The sequence below is a fragment of the Anolis carolinensis genome, chromosome 5 (assembly GCF_035594765.1).
Source record: "Anolis carolinensis isolate JA03-04 chromosome 5, rAnoCar3.1.pri, whole genome shotgun sequence".
Classification (NCBI taxonomy): Eukaryota; Metazoa; Chordata; class Lepidosauria; order Squamata; family Dactyloidae; genus Anolis; species Anolis carolinensis.
The window spans coordinates 77448870-77469115 of record NC_085845.1 but is presented as its reverse complement, the minus strand read 5'-3'; the positions used below and the strand labels follow the sequence as shown (position 1 = coordinate 77469115).

General features: G+C 39.1%; 1 protein-coding gene across 3 annotated transcripts in view; it reads right to left on the bottom strand.

The window, feature by feature from the left end:
• Window positions 1-20246, bottom strand: part of LOC100563035 (gamma-aminobutyric acid type A receptor subunit alpha4) — a 106635-nt gene that overhangs the window by 47237 nt on the left and 39152 nt on the right. For 2 of the 3 annotated variants that reach the window (XM_062981625.1, XM_062981626.1), the window contains 4 exons: window positions 13913-13980; window positions 9990-10210; window positions 8688-8770; window positions 7913-8056 (listed from right to left, as the gene is read on the bottom strand). In XM_062981625.1, the coding sequence (XP_062837695.1) occupies window positions 7913-8056; window positions 8688-8770; window positions 9990-10210; window positions 13913-13980 (516 nt within the window). Of the gene's footprint in view, window positions 1-9; window positions 6630-7912; window positions 8057-8687; window positions 8771-9989; window positions 10211-13912; window positions 13981-20246 lie in introns of those variants that run through there. The other variant, XM_062981627.1, reaches the window with a different exon arrangement.

Sequence of the window (20246 nt, the reverse complement as noted above, 5' to 3'; positions counted from 1 at the left end):
CTTTAAAAAAATGAGAAAAAATAATTGACATCCTAAAAGCATTATTTCAGTTGGATTCAACTAGTTTAATTTTAAAGGCATATGGTGCTATTCCATTGCAAAAATGAGAGGTCGCACTCTGGTTAGGGCCTTGAAAGGAGACTGTCTGGAAAGTCTCAGTGCACCACTCTAAGTTCCCTGAATAGCAGAATACATATAACATTACATGAAAACCACAATGATTCTGAAGTAAGTAAACAGATATAACAATGCAAACACAAAAATAAATTCTACCTTAAAAATGTGGATCTGTGAAACCTGCTGAAATGAAAGATATCAAAGTCCAACCTGAAAACAAGCAGCAACAGAGATAAGCATATCTTCTAGATGGCAAACTGTATGTTTCCTGGCATTGCTCTGAAGCCACTCTTTAAAAGTATGGAAAGTTGTAAGCTACATTACTTATATCAAGTCAGATATTGCATCATATCATGTTAGATCAATGGTTCCCAACCTTTTTTGACCAGGAACCACTTTGACCAGGGACCACTCTCAACATTAGTACCAAAAGGGTTATAAATCAGTTGTTGGTTAACTTTATATTTGGTTTGGTTATTTGAAGCACTGATTCAGAAAACCGTATTGGATAGACCACCTCTGCTCTAGTTTCTGATACAGAACATATGCCATCCAGTAGTCACCTTCTGCTCGCCTACAGAAAACCATATTTAATAATCTAGAGCTGGTGTGGTCTGTCCAATGCAATTTTCTGAATCAGCACTCCAAATAACCCCAGGAACAGGCCTAAAAACAAAGATACCAAGGCATCCTTGCTTCCAGGCACCACATGGAATGGCTCTGCTCAGGAGGAGAGAGGAGGAGAAGCAACAGCCAGGAGGCTTGTTGTCACGCTTTTCATGAGTAGTCAGCCTCTCCCCTCCCAACATCCCCGTTGCCTTGGCACTAGAAGAGGATTTCACAAGACCAGTCTCTCTCGTTGCAACCATGTTGTAATGTTGAGGCCATGGACCATATTTTAGTTCTTGGGGACCACTGGTGGTCCATGGACCACAGGTTGGGAAACACTGTGTTAGATTGCTAGTACATCTTGCTCAATATTATCTGCTACCCTGGATTTTCAAGTACTCTTTCCCATCCACACTAGAAACAGCAGAGATTTAATGTATTTCTTTCTAATGATTAACCATTTAGTCTACATTGCCCAACATATGTTTTGCATACCAACAATTCCATCCCTTAAAATTACAGTTTATTTGTTTTGGTGTTTTAATCTGTGTTCTATGTCTCTAATATGTGTATTGTAATGGTCTTCTACTGTAACTAAGCATTTTAACTATATTGTACCCATAATAAGACATGTAATAAGAATAATAATCATTTAAAAGAATATCAAACAAGCCATTTTAGAATACAAATGCATTTTTTTTCATTTACCTTTACAATCTCATTGCTATTTCTGCCACCATTTTTTTCAGAAATAATGTTTGGAAGGAATTATATTGCTGAGATCAGGTCTGGGTTCTAACTTGTATTATGTTGGAAAAAGTTTCCACTCTCTAAATCAGGGGTCCTCAAATTTTTTAAGCAGAGGGCCGGTTCATTATCCCTCAGATTGTTGAGGGGCCAGACTATAGTTTGGAAAAAAAAGATCAAATTCCTATGCACACTGCACATATTTTATTTGTAGTGCAAAAAAAGAACAATGTAATATTGACAGATGAAGAACAATTTTAACCAACCAGTATTTAAATAGGAAGTGTGGACCTGCTTTTGGCTGATGAGATAGTCAAGTTAATTAGGATTGTTGTTGTTGTATGCCTTGAAGTGGTTTCAGACTTACGGCAGCCTTAAGTCTAAAGTTTAGGGTAGGAGTCGGGTAAATGAGAGCCCCATCTGGCCTGCGGGCCTTAGTTTGGGGACCCCCTACTCTAAATGGAAGATGCAACATGTATTGAAATATACATGCAACATGTATTGAAATATATCCAGAAAGATTTTTAAAGTTGAAATGGTTCAAAATCAACTTGATGAAGAAGTTAAATCAACAGGAGCAATCAGAAGAAATAAAATATATTTTTAATTCAAAATGTGTCCTGCTGGCTACAATTTTCAGAGCTACAGTCCAAAGAAGTAACTTTTTCAAGTCCTAGAAATGCAGGGAATATTGATATGGAATGGGCTGAAAGTTTTGTTGTTGAAAGCAGTAGTTTTTTGGTTTCTAACTGAAAGTTGTCAGTGAAAGGAGCGTTCATTAATTTTAGATCTCAGTACAGAAGACTCTCCGTTACCTGGCACCCATAGAGATTGATAGATGCCAGATAAATATAATTTCTGGTTGCTTAGGCGTTACTATTAAAATAGGCCTAACTATACCATATATTATATCATGCTAGAAACTCTGTATTTATGTGATATTAATATTGAAATGAAGTACCATAATTAAAAAAAGAATAATAATACTTTATGTTTAGAAAATCAAGAGAAATCAAAACAAACTTAACTTAATGTACCACAATTTTGTTGTTGTTTATTCGTTCAGTCACTTCTGACTCTTTGTGACCTCATGGACCAGCCCACACCAGAGCTCCCTGTCGGCCGTGGCCACCAGCTCCTTCAAGGTCAAGCCATTCACTTCAAGGACACCATCCATCCATCTTGCCCTTGGGCGACTCATCTTCCTTTTTCCTTCCATTTTCCCCAGCATCATTCTCTTCTCCAAGCTTTCCTGTCCTCTCATGATGTGGCCAAAGTACTTCACCTTTGCCTCTAATATCCTTCCCTCCAGTGAGCAGCCAGGCATTATTTCCTGGAGGATGGACTGGTTGGATCTTCTTGCAGTCAAAGGTACTCTCAGGATTTTCCTCCAAAACGAATATCTTCCTTTTCTCAACCTCCCTTGTGGTCCAGCTCTCACAATTTTACTTTATTATAAAAACAGCTTTCAGGATACAGTATGCAATTTTAGTTTTAAAAAATTAGCTGGTTTCTTGAGAGTTCCAATTGCATATGTTCCAGTTAACTGAGAGTCTACTGTACTTAGAAGGAGAAGAATATCTGCCAGAGAAATCAGCTGAAACTTCCTGAGCCTATTGGATTGCTGACACTTCAAGAATCACAAATATGTGAGACATCTTCATTCTTTATTGAGGGCCATTCCACACTATCCTATATTTATTTATTTATTTATTTACAGTATTTATATTCCACCCTTCTCACCCCGAAGGGGACTCAGGGCAGATTACAATGAACACATATATGGCAAACATTCAATGCCAACAGACAAACAACATATATAGACAGACACAGAGGCATTTAACTTTTTTTTCCAGCTTCACAATTCCGGCCACAGGGGGAGCTGTCCACTAGTGGCTGTACTTCCTCATTCCTTTCCTCATGTTTTGCTGGCAGTTTTTATGATGTTGTAAATTAGTTAAATTAGCCTCCCGCATAAAGCTTACCTAAATTTCCCTACTTGACAGATGCAATTGTCTTTCGGGGCTGCATAGGTCAACAGCAAGCTGGGCTATTTAATGGTCTGGGGCTTAACCCAACCCGGGCTTCGAACTCATGACCTCTCGGTCAGTAGTGATTTATTGCAGCTGGTTACTAGCCAGCTGCGCCACAGCCCGGCCTCCTATATCCCAGGATCCGATCTCAGATTATATGCTTTAAACAGGAATATATATGTCTCCACTACCAGATAATCTGAGGTAAGAAGATATTCTGGGATCAGATCCTGGGATATAGGGGCAGTGCGAAAAGGCTCTGACTCACAAAATAATAAAGTTGAAAGGGGCCTCATGGGTCACCAAGTCCCATCCCCTGTGCAATGCAAGATCTCCAGTTAAAACATCCCCAGCAGGTAGTGTCTAGCCTCTTTTTGAACATGTCTAGAGCGAGGATTCTCCGCCACTTCCATATATAATTGGTTTCATTGTGAAACTGCTTTAACTGCCAAGAGGTCTATTATAACGCCCAATTGAAATCTACTATCTGTTATGTCAAATCACTTGTCCTGGTCCTACCATATGAGGCAATATGTAACAGGCTGCCCCCTTCCTCTCTGGGACAACCCTTGGAGTATTTAAAGAACAAAATCATGTTATTCCTCAAGTCTTTTCTTTCCTCACATGTTTCATTCTCCTTGTTGTCCTTCTCTGAATGTGCTCCAACTTCTCTATATCCTTCTTAAAGTGAGGTAACAAGAACGGAACATAGTGGTCCAGATAAGGCCTGACCAGCAAACAATACATAAGTACTCCTACTATTTCATTTCAGTTGGAAACTATACTTGTATTAATGAAGGCTATAATGGGTTTCTTTCTTTGCAGCAGTTGGCTCATGTTCAACTGATGATGAGCAAAAATCCTAAGGACCTTTTTACATGGAGTACTGCTGAGCCATGTATTATTCACAATCCTATACCTATGCATTTATGTGGTCTAAATGTAAAAGTGTGCATTTGCCTTATCAAATTTCATTTATTTATTTCTGCTCAATTTTCAAGTTTCTCTGGGTACATTTGTATTCTGTTCCTATTTTCTAACGTGTTAGCCCCGACTCCCACCCAGTTATGTCTTATCTGCAAACTTGAGAGTGACAGATATGGTGACAGGCAAATATTCCATTTAGAGGAACTCAGGACTGATCAACACATTAGAGTTGTGTAATTTGTTTGAGATTTCAAATAACACTTTCAAGACCTGCACACTAGAAACAATTCCAGAGGCACTGACATCTTTTGAAGAATTTGGGATAGCTGTTGTGGTGGCAGTGATATGTGTGTGTACATCATAAGATTTTCTAAGTCAAGAAATATTCAGAGGGGTTTTTTTTTCCAGTTCCTTCATCTGTAATATAGCCTATAGCACCTGATATTTGTTGACTGTCCACCATCCAAGTATGGTGGTGATTATGTTTCCTTTATATCCTTGCTCACAGCAATCTGTGAAACTGCTAGAAAAAGAAAAAAAATACCTGTGTGCTTAAAAAATAAAGGAAAAAGTCACTGATCCTCTCTGAGAAAGAAAAGCTCCCTAGAGAGCAATTCCTGAATTACTGCTAGCATCACTTTTTGGAAGGATCTGATAAAAACACTCATCTGACCCTCAAGGCATGCAGAAACAGTCCAACAATTTTCTCAAAGAGAAACAAGAACACCAATTAGAACAGCAGGATGTTATTTTCACTAATGGTTAGCACCTGAGCAAGAATGTGGGGCTAGGCTACAATTCTACAAATCCTCCCACTGAGGGAATTCACCAAGTAACATACTGGCTGCAGGATTTTGGGAGTTGTAATTCAAAAATTAACTTTTCAAATTGTGAATCAGTACTTAGCATCCTCCCTGTCCAACATCACTTTAGTTTTTTTCCTACCCAAAGATGCATCTACACTATAGAATTAATGTAGTTTGAGACCACTTTAACTGCCATGGTTTAATGCTATAGAATCATAGGAGTTGTATTTTTTTCACATTTTAACCTTCTCTGCCAAAGAGTACTGGTGCCTCACCAAAGTAACAGTAGTGTCATAGAATCATAGAATCATAGAGTTGGAAGAGACCTCACGGGCCATCCAGTCCAACCCGCTGCAAGAAGCAGGAAATTCAAAACAGATGGCCATCCAGACTCTGCTTTAAAGCCTCCAACGATGGAGCCTCCACCACACTCCAAGGAAGAGAGTTCCACTGCCGAACAGCTCTCACAGTCAGGAAGTTCCTCCTAATGTTCAAGTGGAATATCCTTTCCTGAAGTTTGAAGCCGTTGTTCCGTGTCCTAGTCTCCAGGGCAGCAGAAAACAAGCTTGCTCCCTCCTCCCTATGATTTCCCCTCACATATGTCAAACTGCATCAATTCGAGAGTGTAGATGCATTTCTGGATTTCCAAGCTGGACCAGATGTCTAAATTAAGGCTATCCTTGAAATTTCTTCAACATTTCTCACTGTAGCTTTGCTCTCAAGCACTGTGAGAAATTAAAAACGTGTCTATTTCACCCATCAAGAGTTATTTGGAACAATAACTCCAGGATGCCTTAATAAAAAATAGAACACACTGAGCAACAGAAAGTTTCCTTTTAATACAACATGTCCACTGGGGTTTTCCCAGTTCTCTTAATGATGCAAAGACCCTCAGGCCTGGAGTATGTAGACCAACAAAGATAGATACACTGGCTCTAATTTTTGTATGTATTACGCATAGGTGACAGAAGCATACTGAACATCTTTATGTAGGAAAGTAGAACCATCTTTACACAAGAAAGCTATACAATGACAAGACGGGAACTTAAATCAAGAAGAACCACCAATACTACAAGTCCACTTTACACAAGCCAAGATATATTTCCAGTCCAGTGAGGAAAAAACATGGAGATTAAGATGCTTCAGAAATGTTCACTTCTCTCCACTGAAAAAAAGTAGGATGGATATAGGTCCACTTGGAAAGTAACTGGATAGCATCTCATTCTATTCTCCTTTGCACACTGATCAGCTCCTTCCAAATCCTTCACACACGAGAAAATGGATTTCAAAGTCAAGAACCCAAGCTTATTTGAAATAGACATGAAGAGGGACTGTTGATCACATAGCACACCACAACACATTTCTGCTTTCTTTTGTTAATCAGATCTACCTAGAAAAGGAATATAAAAGAAAACATGAGCTTCACAGGTAGTTAATAAGTTGTATTAAATAGATGAGAAGCTCATGGTTTCCCGCCCCATCACTGAAAGGAACTAAAACTGGGAGTATTTAGGTTTGTTTGTTTTCTAAGCCCTTGGAGATTGAAGAGAAGCATTTGATTTGGTGGGACCCAAGTCTGGATGGCACACAATCTTATCTTACTGCCGTACTTTGTCTTCATAACAATCCCCTTCCTTCTTCAAAAACAAAGCATGACAGAACTGCTTGATTAATTGTCATGCTTCAATCCATCTTCCCTTTCCACCCACTTAAAGGAAAGCTATATACAACTTGTGGCCTTCTGGTGAACAATTATGGTATGAACAAATCATCCCCCATGTTGGCTGCTTTGCAAACTTGACATTCGAACAAAGGGGAGCTACTGTAAAGGCACCTAGGTGGGAAACCGATTCTTCACTGCACAATGTGGTCAAAAAGTGCGACACAGATTAGAGGAACCTGCTGAGATTTGACCGATATTGGGGAGCCTGTTTCCTTGGGAGCAGAAAAAGATCTTGGATAGATGTTTCGTGATAGATCAATGATATCTCACTTACTCATAATATCCAATATATTAGGAAAATATTGCCTCATTTTGCTATCAATAATGTCACTCAAAAATCTGTCGGTTACATCTGTTCCCACTGTTGCTTAATTCTGTCATGATCTCTGCTGCAACAATTTTAACCACACCAATAAGAGAATTTTTAATAATTGCATTTTGTAACAAACCATTAAAAAGAGAAAGAAGGAATGAAAGGGAGAAAAGCGACACCCACAGATCTTAAGCACCAGCATTTCTCTTGCCGTCACTGCCTGTTGCTATTTTCTCACACTATGTGCTTAAAAAAACTCAGCAGTAAGGACTGTTATATTTTCCTGCGTCTGTTCCAGCTCCATTTTTAATATAGATGTATTTGGACAATCTGCATGCTGTTTGTAGTACAAGTCACAACTGCAGTTCAAGATTTACAACTGTATAGCTACAAAAAATTGTCAGTAGCAGCAAACTGAAGTTGTATGGAGTGCATCTTCATCCATTTTCACTTCACTTTCTGACGGGAGACAGCATTGCAGCTTTAGTGTAAGCCTAAAGATAAACTGTCTGAGATCTGTCAGCTCCTTATGCTTCACAGACTGCCTACACTAAGATCTTCTAAATATCTTTGCTGGAAAGAAAATTACACCACTAATTCCACACTTCAAATTCATTATCAGCAACCAGATTCTTACCTGTAATGGATTTAACAGTGTCAGTCGATGCTGTATGCCCAAGGAGATCATACTGAACTAAACTGGAAGACTCTTCAGGGACTTCCACTGAATGCTGAGGTCCTTTTGTCCAGGTGTAAATCATTTCACTCTTTGGATATGCATCTGAATAACATATATATAGAACACAGACACAGACATGAGAGAGACTAGGCTTAAGAATTGATCTTATCTTTGTGTTATCGAAGGCTTTCATGGCCGGGATCACAGGGCTGTTGTATGCCTTTCGGGCTGTGTGGCCATGTTCCAGAAGTATTCTCTCCTGACGTTTCGCCCACATCTATGCCTGTCATAGATGTGGGCGAAACGTCAGGAGAGAATACTTCTGGAACATGGCCACACAACCCGAAAGACATACAACAACCCTGATCTTATCTTTCTTAAGGTCAATGAAAACATTCCTATTGATTTCAAATGACCTACGCATTCAATGATAATATATATTTCTAATTATTCTCTGATGTGTTTCTTCCATCAAACAGAAGTATTAGGTCTCTACCACACAATGTGCAAAATATGCCCTGATAAGCTATGTTTTGGTTCACTACCTGCTGTGATGACAGCAATATGTCTATGAAAATTGAATTTTGCTTTGAGCCCCCTCCCCCTCCACAAAAGAACCTAGGTCTGGTGCCATCCACAGTTGATCCTATGGGCTGAAATACTGTGTCTTTTATCATTTGACATTGCCAATCCCTTCTCTGTCACAATGTAAAGTGCAATAACAGATACTTACAACTCCCAAATTTGAGAGGACAGGCATGGCCGTCCATTGGGAAATCCACCAATCTCATGGGGCATTCGGCACTTATGGTGAGCCTACAAAGAATAAGATACAATTAGTTCTAGTGGGATTTTTTTTTCAGCAGTAGATATTAGTGGTGTGCAATTATTTTATAGTCCTCGTAAGGTGGATCAAATTCATTACATTTGTACCTATAAGGTGATATCCAACATGTGGGCATGGCCCACACCAAAAGCTTAAGAATCAAAACTTACCCAATATTTTTTCGTTTGCATTTTGTAAATTTTGGAAGCCTCCCAAAGTCAGTTTCATTTTCAGTGCAAGGAAGAAAAGCAAAGTCAAAAAGGCTGCCTTTGCTCTTTAAATTAATGGCCTCTTGCCATTTGGAGAGGAAAGCAACACAGAGAAAGCAGAATTCGCTGGGAAAGAAAGCACAGAATTCTGGGAAATGTAGTTTGGGAAAGCAAGGAGCCCTGTGCCAGAGAATTTAAAAAACCCTGCCCTAAACTACATTTCCCAGAATTCTGCTCAGCATCAGAAAGCCCCAACCAGGATAGGGGAAAGTTTTCTCCTTTCATAGAAGCAGCCATCCAGAGTTCCAATAAATTGTTGAGTCCACAAAGAGGAGGACTGACTGATACTTCTATTAAATAAATCTCAATGCTGGGTTGGGAAGCAATTCTTAAATGGAAATTCTATTGGTTAATATGAGAGAGAAAGACATTCAATGAGATAGCTGTTGTGACTTTTTAAAAATGTTTTTGATAAAACTTTTAAAAATTTCCTAAAGTCAGTAGATTTATGAATATTTCTAAATGTTAGGGGAATGAGTCCCTGTTATCTTGTGTCATTGTACAGAAAATTAAAGGAGATAGCTCTTGTAGTTTTGTTTTTAAAATGTTGTTTATAAAAACTTTGAAAATTCTCCCAAAATCCATGGATAAGTGAAACATTCTGAACCTTGATGGGTTAACAAACGTAAATGCGTTCTACCATTGTAGCAAGTTTCACGCCAATAGCTGTAAAAATGAGGGAGAAAGGAGCCCCTGAAGTTTCTCCAATTATAGTAATTATGCTCAATTAGTATAACAAAAAGTAACAAAATTTCATTCCTCTTGTTATGGTAACAAATTTTTCACTATAGCTTAGAAACATTTTAGAAAAAAAAACAAAAAACACCGGCACCCTCTAATTTTGTAATGACTTTTGAAACATTTTTTTATCGATCGCACATGCCTAGTAGATATCTCATATTTAAAAAAATACAGAAACATTAATTGATAAATCACCTACCTCATTGTGTACAAGATGGTGCCATTTCTCATTATTCGAAACAGTTTATTTGGAGCTGTCATATTATGTGCAACAGATTTTTTCCCATTTCGGAAGAAAGTGTCTGGTGTCCAGACTTTGGTAACCATTAAGTTGTTTAGTCTCAGAATTTCAATTGGACCATCATATCTTAATCTCTTATCTACCCATGTCTGGCGGAAGAAAACATCCATTGTGTATTCCTACAGTAAATCGAAATAAACACAAACTAAGTATATTTTAAATGCATAGCCCTTCAATGAAAATCCCTCAAGGACAAATTAGTCATTGCTAACTGTACACTCCCTAAACATATTTCTGTCAATTAAATTGAAGTATCTCTACTCCTTAATGCTTTAATTTTCCACATTAGTCATATAAATACATTGCTATACATATTAAAGCAATCAAAAATAATGCCTATAATCTAATAGAATAGCAAGTAGCGCACAATTAAACTTGTACTCTAGCATAATATTGGAAATAAAATAATTAATTTGCTAATATATGTTAATGATTTTTATGTCCATGTTGTTTTTTAACAGATGGGCAGATTACATTATGTGCTAGGAAGGCATAGATCCTTCTATTAATAAAAAATCAAAGACATATCATCTGATTTCAACAAACAAAACACAAATGGGTAACCCAAAATGATAACAGATTAGGCAAGTCCCCACACTGTCCACCTTTCATAAGGACCTGAAGACCTGGATATTCAAGCAAGCTTTTGAGGACACCTAGTTCCTAGTAGGTCTGCACAATTTTTATGCACCTTTGCATTTATCCCATTCCCTTGCCCATTGTTTACAGTAGCTTACTGCCAGATGAGCACCGTTTTAATTGAGTTTTAAATTGTTGTTTTATATGATTATTTGTTTTATTTAATTGCATTTTATATTGTGTTTTATATTATGCTCAGTTTTTAGGCACTTTTGTGCCATGTATGGGCCGCCCCAGGTCCCTTTGGGGAGATGGTGGCGGGATACAGGAATAGAGTTATTAAAAGCCAATTTTCTAATCTCGGATTCGACTGTGACATGTACAAGAGTCTTTGTAGAAGTCGTCACATGATGGAAAATGTGTATATTGTTTCTGAAATGCATAGTCCTTTGTGAAGCTCTATGTATGCACATGAAGAGAGCATGGAGCACTAGTGCAAACAAACCAACAAACCAGTGCAAACGAACAGCATTTCAGAAATATAGATGGAGCTCCACTTTCTACTGAAATTATATCTTAAAGGCACTTAACAATCTTGATTCCACAAGGTTCTCAAGGAAATGTGTGTAGGACTGAGAATGACTTCTCAGCAAACAAATCGTAAAATGACTGAGCACTTCAAAAACAGTCAATGAACAGTTCGTGGCAAAGCAAAGAAGGATTTATAGGTACAGTAGAGTCTCACTTATCTAACATAAACGGGCCGGCAGAATGTTGGATAAGCGAATATGTTGGATAATAAGGAGGGATTAAGGAAAAGCCTATTAAACATCAAATTAGGTTATGATTTTACAAATTAAGCACCAAAACATCATGTTATATAACAAATTTGACAGAAAAAGTACTTCAATACACAGTAATGCTATGTAGTAATTACTGTATTTACGAATTTAGCACCAAAATATCACGATGCATTGAAAACATTGACTACAAAAATGCGTTGGATAATCCAGAACGTTGGATAAGTGAGTATTGGATAAGTGAGACTCTACTGTACCTGCATTTGCTGTGACTACATATGAGTTAGGCAGGAAAAAAACTGCAAAAGGAAGAAACCCTTAGAGAATTTGTTTTCCTGAGATTTTCTGCTCATATGTCATTGTTGTCACCATCATCACCTTGCCCACCGCCAAAAAAAATTAAATCTTTTTAGCCCTTAGAGTGGAACCCCCAGTGGAACAATGGGTTAAACCCTTGTGCCTTCAGGACTGCTGATCGACTAGTCATCGGTTAGAATCCAGGGAGAGCGGGTGAGCTCCCTCTGTCAATCCCAGCTCCCCATGCAGTGACATGAGAGAAACCTCCCACAAGGATGATAAAACGAGTTGTATATTTAACTATACTTAGGCTGGAAGCATATTGTAGAATTTCATTGGACAACCAAGGGCATTGCGTTTACACTGAAATGTAATGGGGCCGGGCTGTGGCGCAGCTGGCTTGTAACCAGCTGCTATAAATCACTACTGACTGAGAGGTCATGAGTTCAAAGCCCGGGTCGGGTTAAGCCTCCAACCATTAATAGCCCCGGCTTGCTGTTGACCTATGCAGCCCCGAAAGACAGTTGCATCTGTCAATTAGGGAAATTTAGGGACGCTTTATGCGGGAGGCTAATTTACAACACCATAAAACTGCCAGCAAAACACGAGGAAAGGAATGAGGAAGTACAGCCACTACTAGACAGTGAAGCAACAGCTCCCCCTGTGGCCGGAATCGTGAAGCTGGAAAAATGTTAAAAATGCCTCTGAGTCTGTCTAATGTATGTTGTTTGTCTGTTGGCATTGAATGTCTGCCATATATGTGTTCATTGTAATCCGCCCTGAGTCCCCTTCGGGTTGAGAAGGGCGGAATATAAATACTGTAAATAAATAAATAATAATGCAGCTTCACAGCACTTTAACTGCCATGGCTTTTTACCATTGTTTGCCTCTGAATCACGGGGCTAAAGGTGGGCACAAGGCTGGTTCCAGCTCATGGCAGCTTGCTCGTTCACGTGGGGAAGCATGTCAAGAAGGCCCAGAGGCACTGGGGCCATAGGTCATAGCCCCCCTTTGCAGCAGAGGCGGTCAGCCCCCAAGAGCACAGAGCCGCCACCATGGGAGCCCAGCTCATCTGTCATGGCTCAATGCTATGAAAATGTGGAAGTTGTCATTTTACATGGCCTTTGGTCTTCTCTACCAAATAATGTTGGTGTCTCACCAAATTACAACTCATCTGATTCCATAACACTGAGCTAGGGCAGTGTTATGGAATTAGATGAGTTGTAATTTGATGCATTGTTAAATGAAACCAGATATCAGATCCATGGATAAGGGGGTCATACTGTATATGGACAATACTTGGAGAAAACAAGACCAATGAATAGTTTTCTCATTTTCAACAGAATCCCTTAACCAACATGGCCAGACGCTATGCTAACTAGAGGACTGAGTTGTGTCCCCAAAAAGGGAACTTATCCAAACTCTGTAAATCTCAGGGCCCTTCTGCATAGCCATATAACCTAGAATATCAAGAGAGATAATCCACAATATCTGCTTTGAATTGGGTTATCTGAGTCCACACTGCCATATATAAAGCAGATAACATGAGATTTTATACAGCTGTGTGAAGGGGACCTCTGAGTCCCTAAGAGGTTCCTAGGTGAGACTTGCAATGTAAGCACAATTTTCAAGTCCTGTATAGTCCCTTGACCCTTCCAAAGACTTAAGGAAGCAGTATAAATTATACAAAAGAAAAGACATCAGTCAAATGTGCTTAATTTACATAATTTATACAGTTCACTGTATTCAGCTTTTCTCTGTTCAGAATTTTATTTTTAGAACACATACTGTAGTCTTGATTCCAATAATTCACAATATCTATTTCTGTCATTAAAAAGTTTATTCAGTGGGGTCGTGAATTATTTGGTGTTGGGTTGCTCACTATCCAAAGAAATGGCTGTATCCTTTCCAAAACAGGTTCTTGGGGTTCTTTTTATCCTTGGTCTAAATCCAGTATGCACAAGAGGCCCAGAATCAGGGTTAACACATCTAATAATAGCCTGAAAATTAAGCTGCTGTTAATCTTCCCTACTTTGCCTGATTGACAGTCATGCTCAAAGATATATGAATTAGTCATTCACTTATTACAGGGGCTCATATCCCCTCCCCAGACCCACAAAATAAAGAAAATAAGGAAATACATACCATTTCTACATCAGAAACCGGCCCAAAACTGGTGACATAGATATCTGTTTTGACTTCAGTAACAGGACCTAATGTGTAAAAAGGAAGTGAGCAAGGAAAATCAAAATGTTTCAGGGTAAAAGGCAGAGAAAACTGTACCGGCAAGTAACGCCACATCTTATGCAATTGTCACTTTGACGATTCATTGGACTAATCGGGAGGAAAATGCGCAGACAGCATGTTCTTCTAACCAAGTCTGCTGTACTTGGAGATTCTTGCATAATGTTGATTTTCATACAGTCCTCTTTGCTTACATAAGTACACTGGTGGAACTCATATATGGTTTTGTAAGTCACTGCTTCCCATTGATACAGGTAAGGCATCGTGCTTTATTTGAGTTTGACATTCCTAAAACATATTCCTTGGTAAATGAACTTTTATAACATTTCACAACAAATGAACATTTCACAACAACATGGTGGTGTTAACATTCGACTATTTCAACCTCAGAAACTAATAATTTCCAGGTATCTCCACTCTGAGGGCGGAAATGAATATTTATTTGGTATATGGAAATATTAGGGTTGTGCATTCAGGGAAAACATTGCCCCATTTCACGTCCCAACTTTTGTTGGGGGCTCCAATCCATTTTTGGGACCCTCCTGAAATCAGAAGGGTGTTATCAGTTTGGGGCCCCAAAATTGGACCATTATGAGAGAAATTCCCACCCACTAGCTCCCCTTCCCAGCACGCAGGCTTCTGTTCTTCTTACCTGGCACCTGCAGTTTCTACTCTAGGGTAAGAGGTGCTCGGCACACCTGCAGCTGAGCCCCAGGCCTGCCTGCACACCACAACACACACACTTTTGTGGAGGGGTGTGCAGATAGGCCCAGAGCTCCGCTGCAGGTGTGCTCTAGTCCTGCCTGCATGCCCCACCACATACACACTCTTTCCAAGGCAAGAAGGCAAATTCAGCTGCATTTGTGTTGTGAAGATTTTCATGTGGGGAGGAGGCTTCCCATTTCATTCTCCCGAGGAAATGGAATGCACAGAAGAAACTAGAAATTGCAGGAACTAATTTCGTGCACAACTCTAGGAAATATCACTTGATATTCACATACACCAAGGTGTTCTGGAAAGTATTTTGTACAGAAAAATACTTTTCTTTTGGCCAGAGAATTTTCAAACAGCCAGGTGCTTTTGTACAGAACGTGTTTTCTTTACAAAAGCCAGCAATTTTGGACAACAACATCTTCAGCAGAAAGCAGCAATCATGTACAACAAAAACCATGTGGCTATTTTTTGTTCAAGATTGCTTTTTAATTTTTTAGAAGAGTGTCAGGGTACATTTGTCTCATTGAGGATAACATTTCTACCCTCCTTTCCTCCAATAAGTAAGTCTGTGACAATCAGAACCAGGACTCCTGTCTCAAATCTTCATTTCAGGTTCACTCATTGGCAGGGTTTGTCATCTTCACTGCGCCCCAATCAGAATCTTCGTGGACTTCCTTTGTCTGATCTGGTGACTGGCTCTTAAGCTGGGCAGTGGTGCTGGAAGTGGGGACAGTTGGATCAGGAGATGTTATTAAGTTAGAATAATAGAATCATAGAGTTGGAAGAGACCACATGGGCCATCCAGTCCAACCCCCTGCCAAGAAGCAGGAAAAGCGCAATCAAAGGACTCCCAACAGATGGCTGCCCAGCCTTTGTTAAAAAGCTTCCATAGATTGAGCCTCCACCACACTCCAAGGCAGAGAGTTCCACTGTTGAACAGCTCTTCTGGTCAGGAAGTTCTTCCTAATTTTTGGTGGGAATCTCCTTCCCTGTTATTTGAACCCATTCCTCCACGTCCTAATGTCCAGGCCAGCAGAAAACAAGCCTGCTCCCCTTTCCTTGTGATATTCTTGTACATATATAAACACAGCTATCGTCTCCTCTCAACCTTCTCTTCTATGCAACCAGAAACCAATCGAAGACTTCAGCAAGTGTTTTGTGTGCAAAAGCCTACAGTTCTCATTTTTTTTATAAAAAAAAATACCCATACTGCTCTGCAGAATAATTTTCTAAAACACTTTAAGATATATAAATACTTGGCAAAAACATCACAAGATTCCCTCTACTGTATATTTTCATCCCAACTGTGTTTCTTTAGGTCACTTGTTTTTCAGTGAAAACAAATAATGACAAATATTCTTCCCATTCCTGCAACAGCTTTCACATATTTCTCATCCAAGGATTTTACTCAGCAAAACCTGCTTAGTTCCAGCATATCTTTTTGTTTAATTGCAAGCCACTTTACATTTCTCTCCATTAAAGAAATGTAGACTATGAATTATTAATTGTCAAAAATCACACTGCACTTTGAAATGCAGAATCTGAGTATCTTCTAGGGTTCACTTCATAAAAGTACCAAACTATAATTTAGCTCATTGAGTTACTACTGTTTCTCCTAACACATTAGCCCTTAAACAACCCCTCTCTGTCCAATGCACTTTATGATAACAGTGTTTTTTCCAGGTTCATGGGTTCAAGGTTAGAAAAACAAATCTGAAGGAATCTAGAAAATATTCACATTTTCCCTCATCCCTTCACTAAATGGTTCTGTACAAACCAGGATGGCCCATTTCACCAGAAAGCTATGTCTACCATATTGCTGATGGCAAGAACACAGTCAATGAATTACAATCTCAGTTCTTTTCTTTAGATTTGTGGGAATTGGCTGTGCAAATTTTAGTTAAGCTGATTTAATGACAGCAAATATTACACAATTCACTGCAAGGATGTTACTTTTAATTGGGCAAATTCTGATCAGTGTAGCCTGTTTAAATGGCTGGGTTATTACTTTGAAAATCTAATACAGGGGTCCTCAAACTTTTAAGTGGAGGGCCGATTCACAGTCCCACAGACTGTTGTGGGGCCGGACTATGATGAAATAGTCCAAAATTAGGATTGTTTTTGTGTGCCTTCAAGTCATTTCAGACTTAGGTCAACCCTAAGTCTAAAGTTTAGGACAGAGGCCAGGTAAGTGGCCTTGGAGGGCCACATCCGGCCCACGGGCCTTAGTTTGGTGACCTCTGATCTGGACGATCTCATAAGAGCATAGGTAAGCAAAGAGACCTCCAAAGACCATCTAGATGGTCTCATTAGATCATCGGTAAGGAAAGGGACCCTCAAAGGCCATCTAGATGATCTCATCAGGCCATCAGAAGACCATAGATAAGAAAAGAGACCCTCAAAGACCATGCAGATGGTTTCATAAGACCATAGGTAAGGAAAGGAGTCCCCACAGGCCATCTAGACAATCGCATAAAACCATAGGTAAGGAAAGGGACCCTCAAAGGCCATCTAGATGATCTCATAAAACCATAGGTAAGGAAAGGTACCCTCAAAGGTCATCTAGATGGTCTCATATGACCATAAGTAAGGAAAGTGATCTCCAAAAGCCATCTAGATGGTCTCATAAGGCCGTAGCTAAGCAAAGAGATCTTCAAAGACCATCTAGACAATCTCATAAGGCCATAAGTAAGCAAAGAGACCCCAAAAGACCAGGTAGACTGAAGTTTAGGACAGGGGCCAGGTAAATGACCTTGGAGCGCCGCATCCGGCCCCCGGGCCTTAGTTTGGGGACCCCTGATCTAATATATGGACTTGGAAAGACACTGGTGAGCATTTTAATCCCACTCTTAACACCTCTCTTTCTCATTCTATTCCCATGCTATTTCTACATAGTAACATCCTTATATTGTTTTTTTTAAAAAATAATACTAATGGCTTTTGCAGACTTCAAACGTTTTTTTTGGCTTCAACAGGTAGATTTGAAAATGAAAGTAGGATACATTGAATCTTAAGTATACAATCTTATTGACATTTGAACAAATTGACAAATCGTATGCATCAACCTTTCTTGCATGTACTCATAATTGCTTTTAGCCATCTGAACTTGGAAGAAGCTCTTTAATTAGATGAATGGAGCATATACCAGAAGCACCTGGGTCTAAACCAGCTGGTGGCTTCCTTTTTAGAGATGCAGTGAAGTCATTATATAATTTGCTCTAACTTTTGAAGGAGCTATCCAAGGTGCTTAAACTTCTGTGAGAAAAGGGTTCAGTACCTTTTTCCTTTAAAGTTTAGACTAAAAAGCACAGCAAATTAATTGCCCAATTGCTATGGAAGTCAATGATCTAATACTCAGAAGTAGACAGTACAATTCTAAGTAAAAGATGTGCTCACTGTACAAGAAGTTTGGATTATTGTACTAGTTTCTTTTGCTAACAGAAATGCCCTTTTCCTATCTCATTTCTGTCTGCTGATCATAGAGCTCTGCTGACAGAACTGTTCTGTTGGCAAAAATGTAATAAGAGATGGTTTCCCCCCAGGTTTGTGGATTTTCGGTATCTTGATCTGTTTCCTGAATCTTGGAATTCTGGAACCTTGAATCTCTGAACTGGCTATTGACTACGGTAAAAACTCTTGATCTTTGGACTTTACTCATTGTACTCTTGGTGTTTGACTATTGGATTGGACCTTTTTGAATACAGTGGGGGTTTTTTTCAAACCTGCACCAGCATTTACTATCAGTTTTGTTTTATTTTCTGTGACTGAGTGTTCTCTTTATGTTTTACATTTGGACTACGAAAACAGCCAGAGTAAGTGCTGCTTTAATTAAACAGTTTAACACAAGCTGGGTGTTTGCTTGAGTTCACCTCTGTCTGCGTACCAGCATTGTGACAGGATGAGGGTGAACAAATTGAAACTGAATCCAGATAAGTCAGAGGTACTCCTGGTCCATTGTAAAGCCGAATAGGGTATAGGGTTACAGCCTGTGTTGGACGGAGTTACACTCTCTGAAGACACAGGTTTGCAGCTTGGAAGTTCTCTTGGACTCATCGCTGAGCCTGGAACCCCAGGTTTTGGCAGTACCCAGGGAAACATTCAGACAATTAAAATTTGTGCACCAGTTGCACCCATACCTTGCTCACTGCAGCAGCATACAGGTAGCACACAACCCCCCTGTTGTGTCAGCCCCACTGGCTGCCAGTCTGCTATTGAGCACAATTCAAAGTGCTGGCTTTAGCCTATAAATCCCTAAACATTTCTGGTCCAGCTTACCTATCCAAATGCACCTCCGTTTATGAGCCAGTTAGAGCATTAAGATCAGCTGGGGAGGTCCTGCTCTTGATCCCACCGCCAGCACAGGTGCGCTTGGTGGGGACGAGAGACAGGGCCATCTCAGTGGTGGCCCCTCAGCTGTGGAACTCCCTTCCCAGCAAGATTAAATCAGCCCCCTCCCTCCTGATGTTTAGAAAACAACTGAAAACTTGTTATGCAAACAAGCATGCGGCGAGTGACAACAATAATGTATCAGATGGATCAGTGAAATGTTAAAATATTATATGTTTATGTTTGATGGTTTATAGTTTTTATTGGTTTAATTTATAGTTATATGTTATTGTTTTAGATGTGTGATATACTGTTTTTATTGTATGTGAGGCATTGAATTTTTGCCATTTTTGATGTGAACGGCTTGAATCCCCCCCAGGGGTGAGAAAAGCAGCATATAAATCCAATAAATAAATGATACAATTTACGGTAGCCTAGTACTGGCTCAGTCACTTCTGGGTCATCTTTTTCAATAAGGATCGCTCTCAAACACAGAAATCAGGAACTTGGAATCCTGACATTATTGGGTTGCAATTCCAATTATTCTTCACCATTAACTATCCTGATGGCTAGGGCTGAGAAAAACTAGATCGTGCAACAATATATGGAAGGCCATATATACCTGAATTAAGCTATTAAATTTTGTAAGGGAAGCTATTTCTAAGGGTTTTATTGTTTTTCTTTATAAAATCTATTTTAAAATGTACATTATATTTCTTATTTGCTTTGATTCATATGGAACCAAATTAATAATATATATAAACTTTTTTAAAAAAAAATTATACCTTAACTTTTTACTATAATTGTCTAAGCTAGCTAATAGAAATAACTCCAAATAATTACAATATATAATGGCATGATTAAATGATTAACATATCAAGTGAAATTGTTTGATTAAAGCAGCAACAAAGAGGTGACCAACAAGTCTTTGTGTTCCTTGCAGCTCAAATGCTTGACCAAGTAAAAAAAAATGCTTGACCAAGTAAAATGAAATAATTTAAAATTGATTTCATAAGAAGAAAAGGGCATCCACCCAGCAAAAAATGGTTACATAATGAACAAAGTTTCCAAAAATATTATCACAATGCCTTTATAGAAATTGGTGTTCCAAATGCTTGGGATACTGTGTATGGTCTGGTTGCTCCACTTAAAAAGAATTTCATGGAAAAGATGCACGATACAAAAGGTTTGCTAG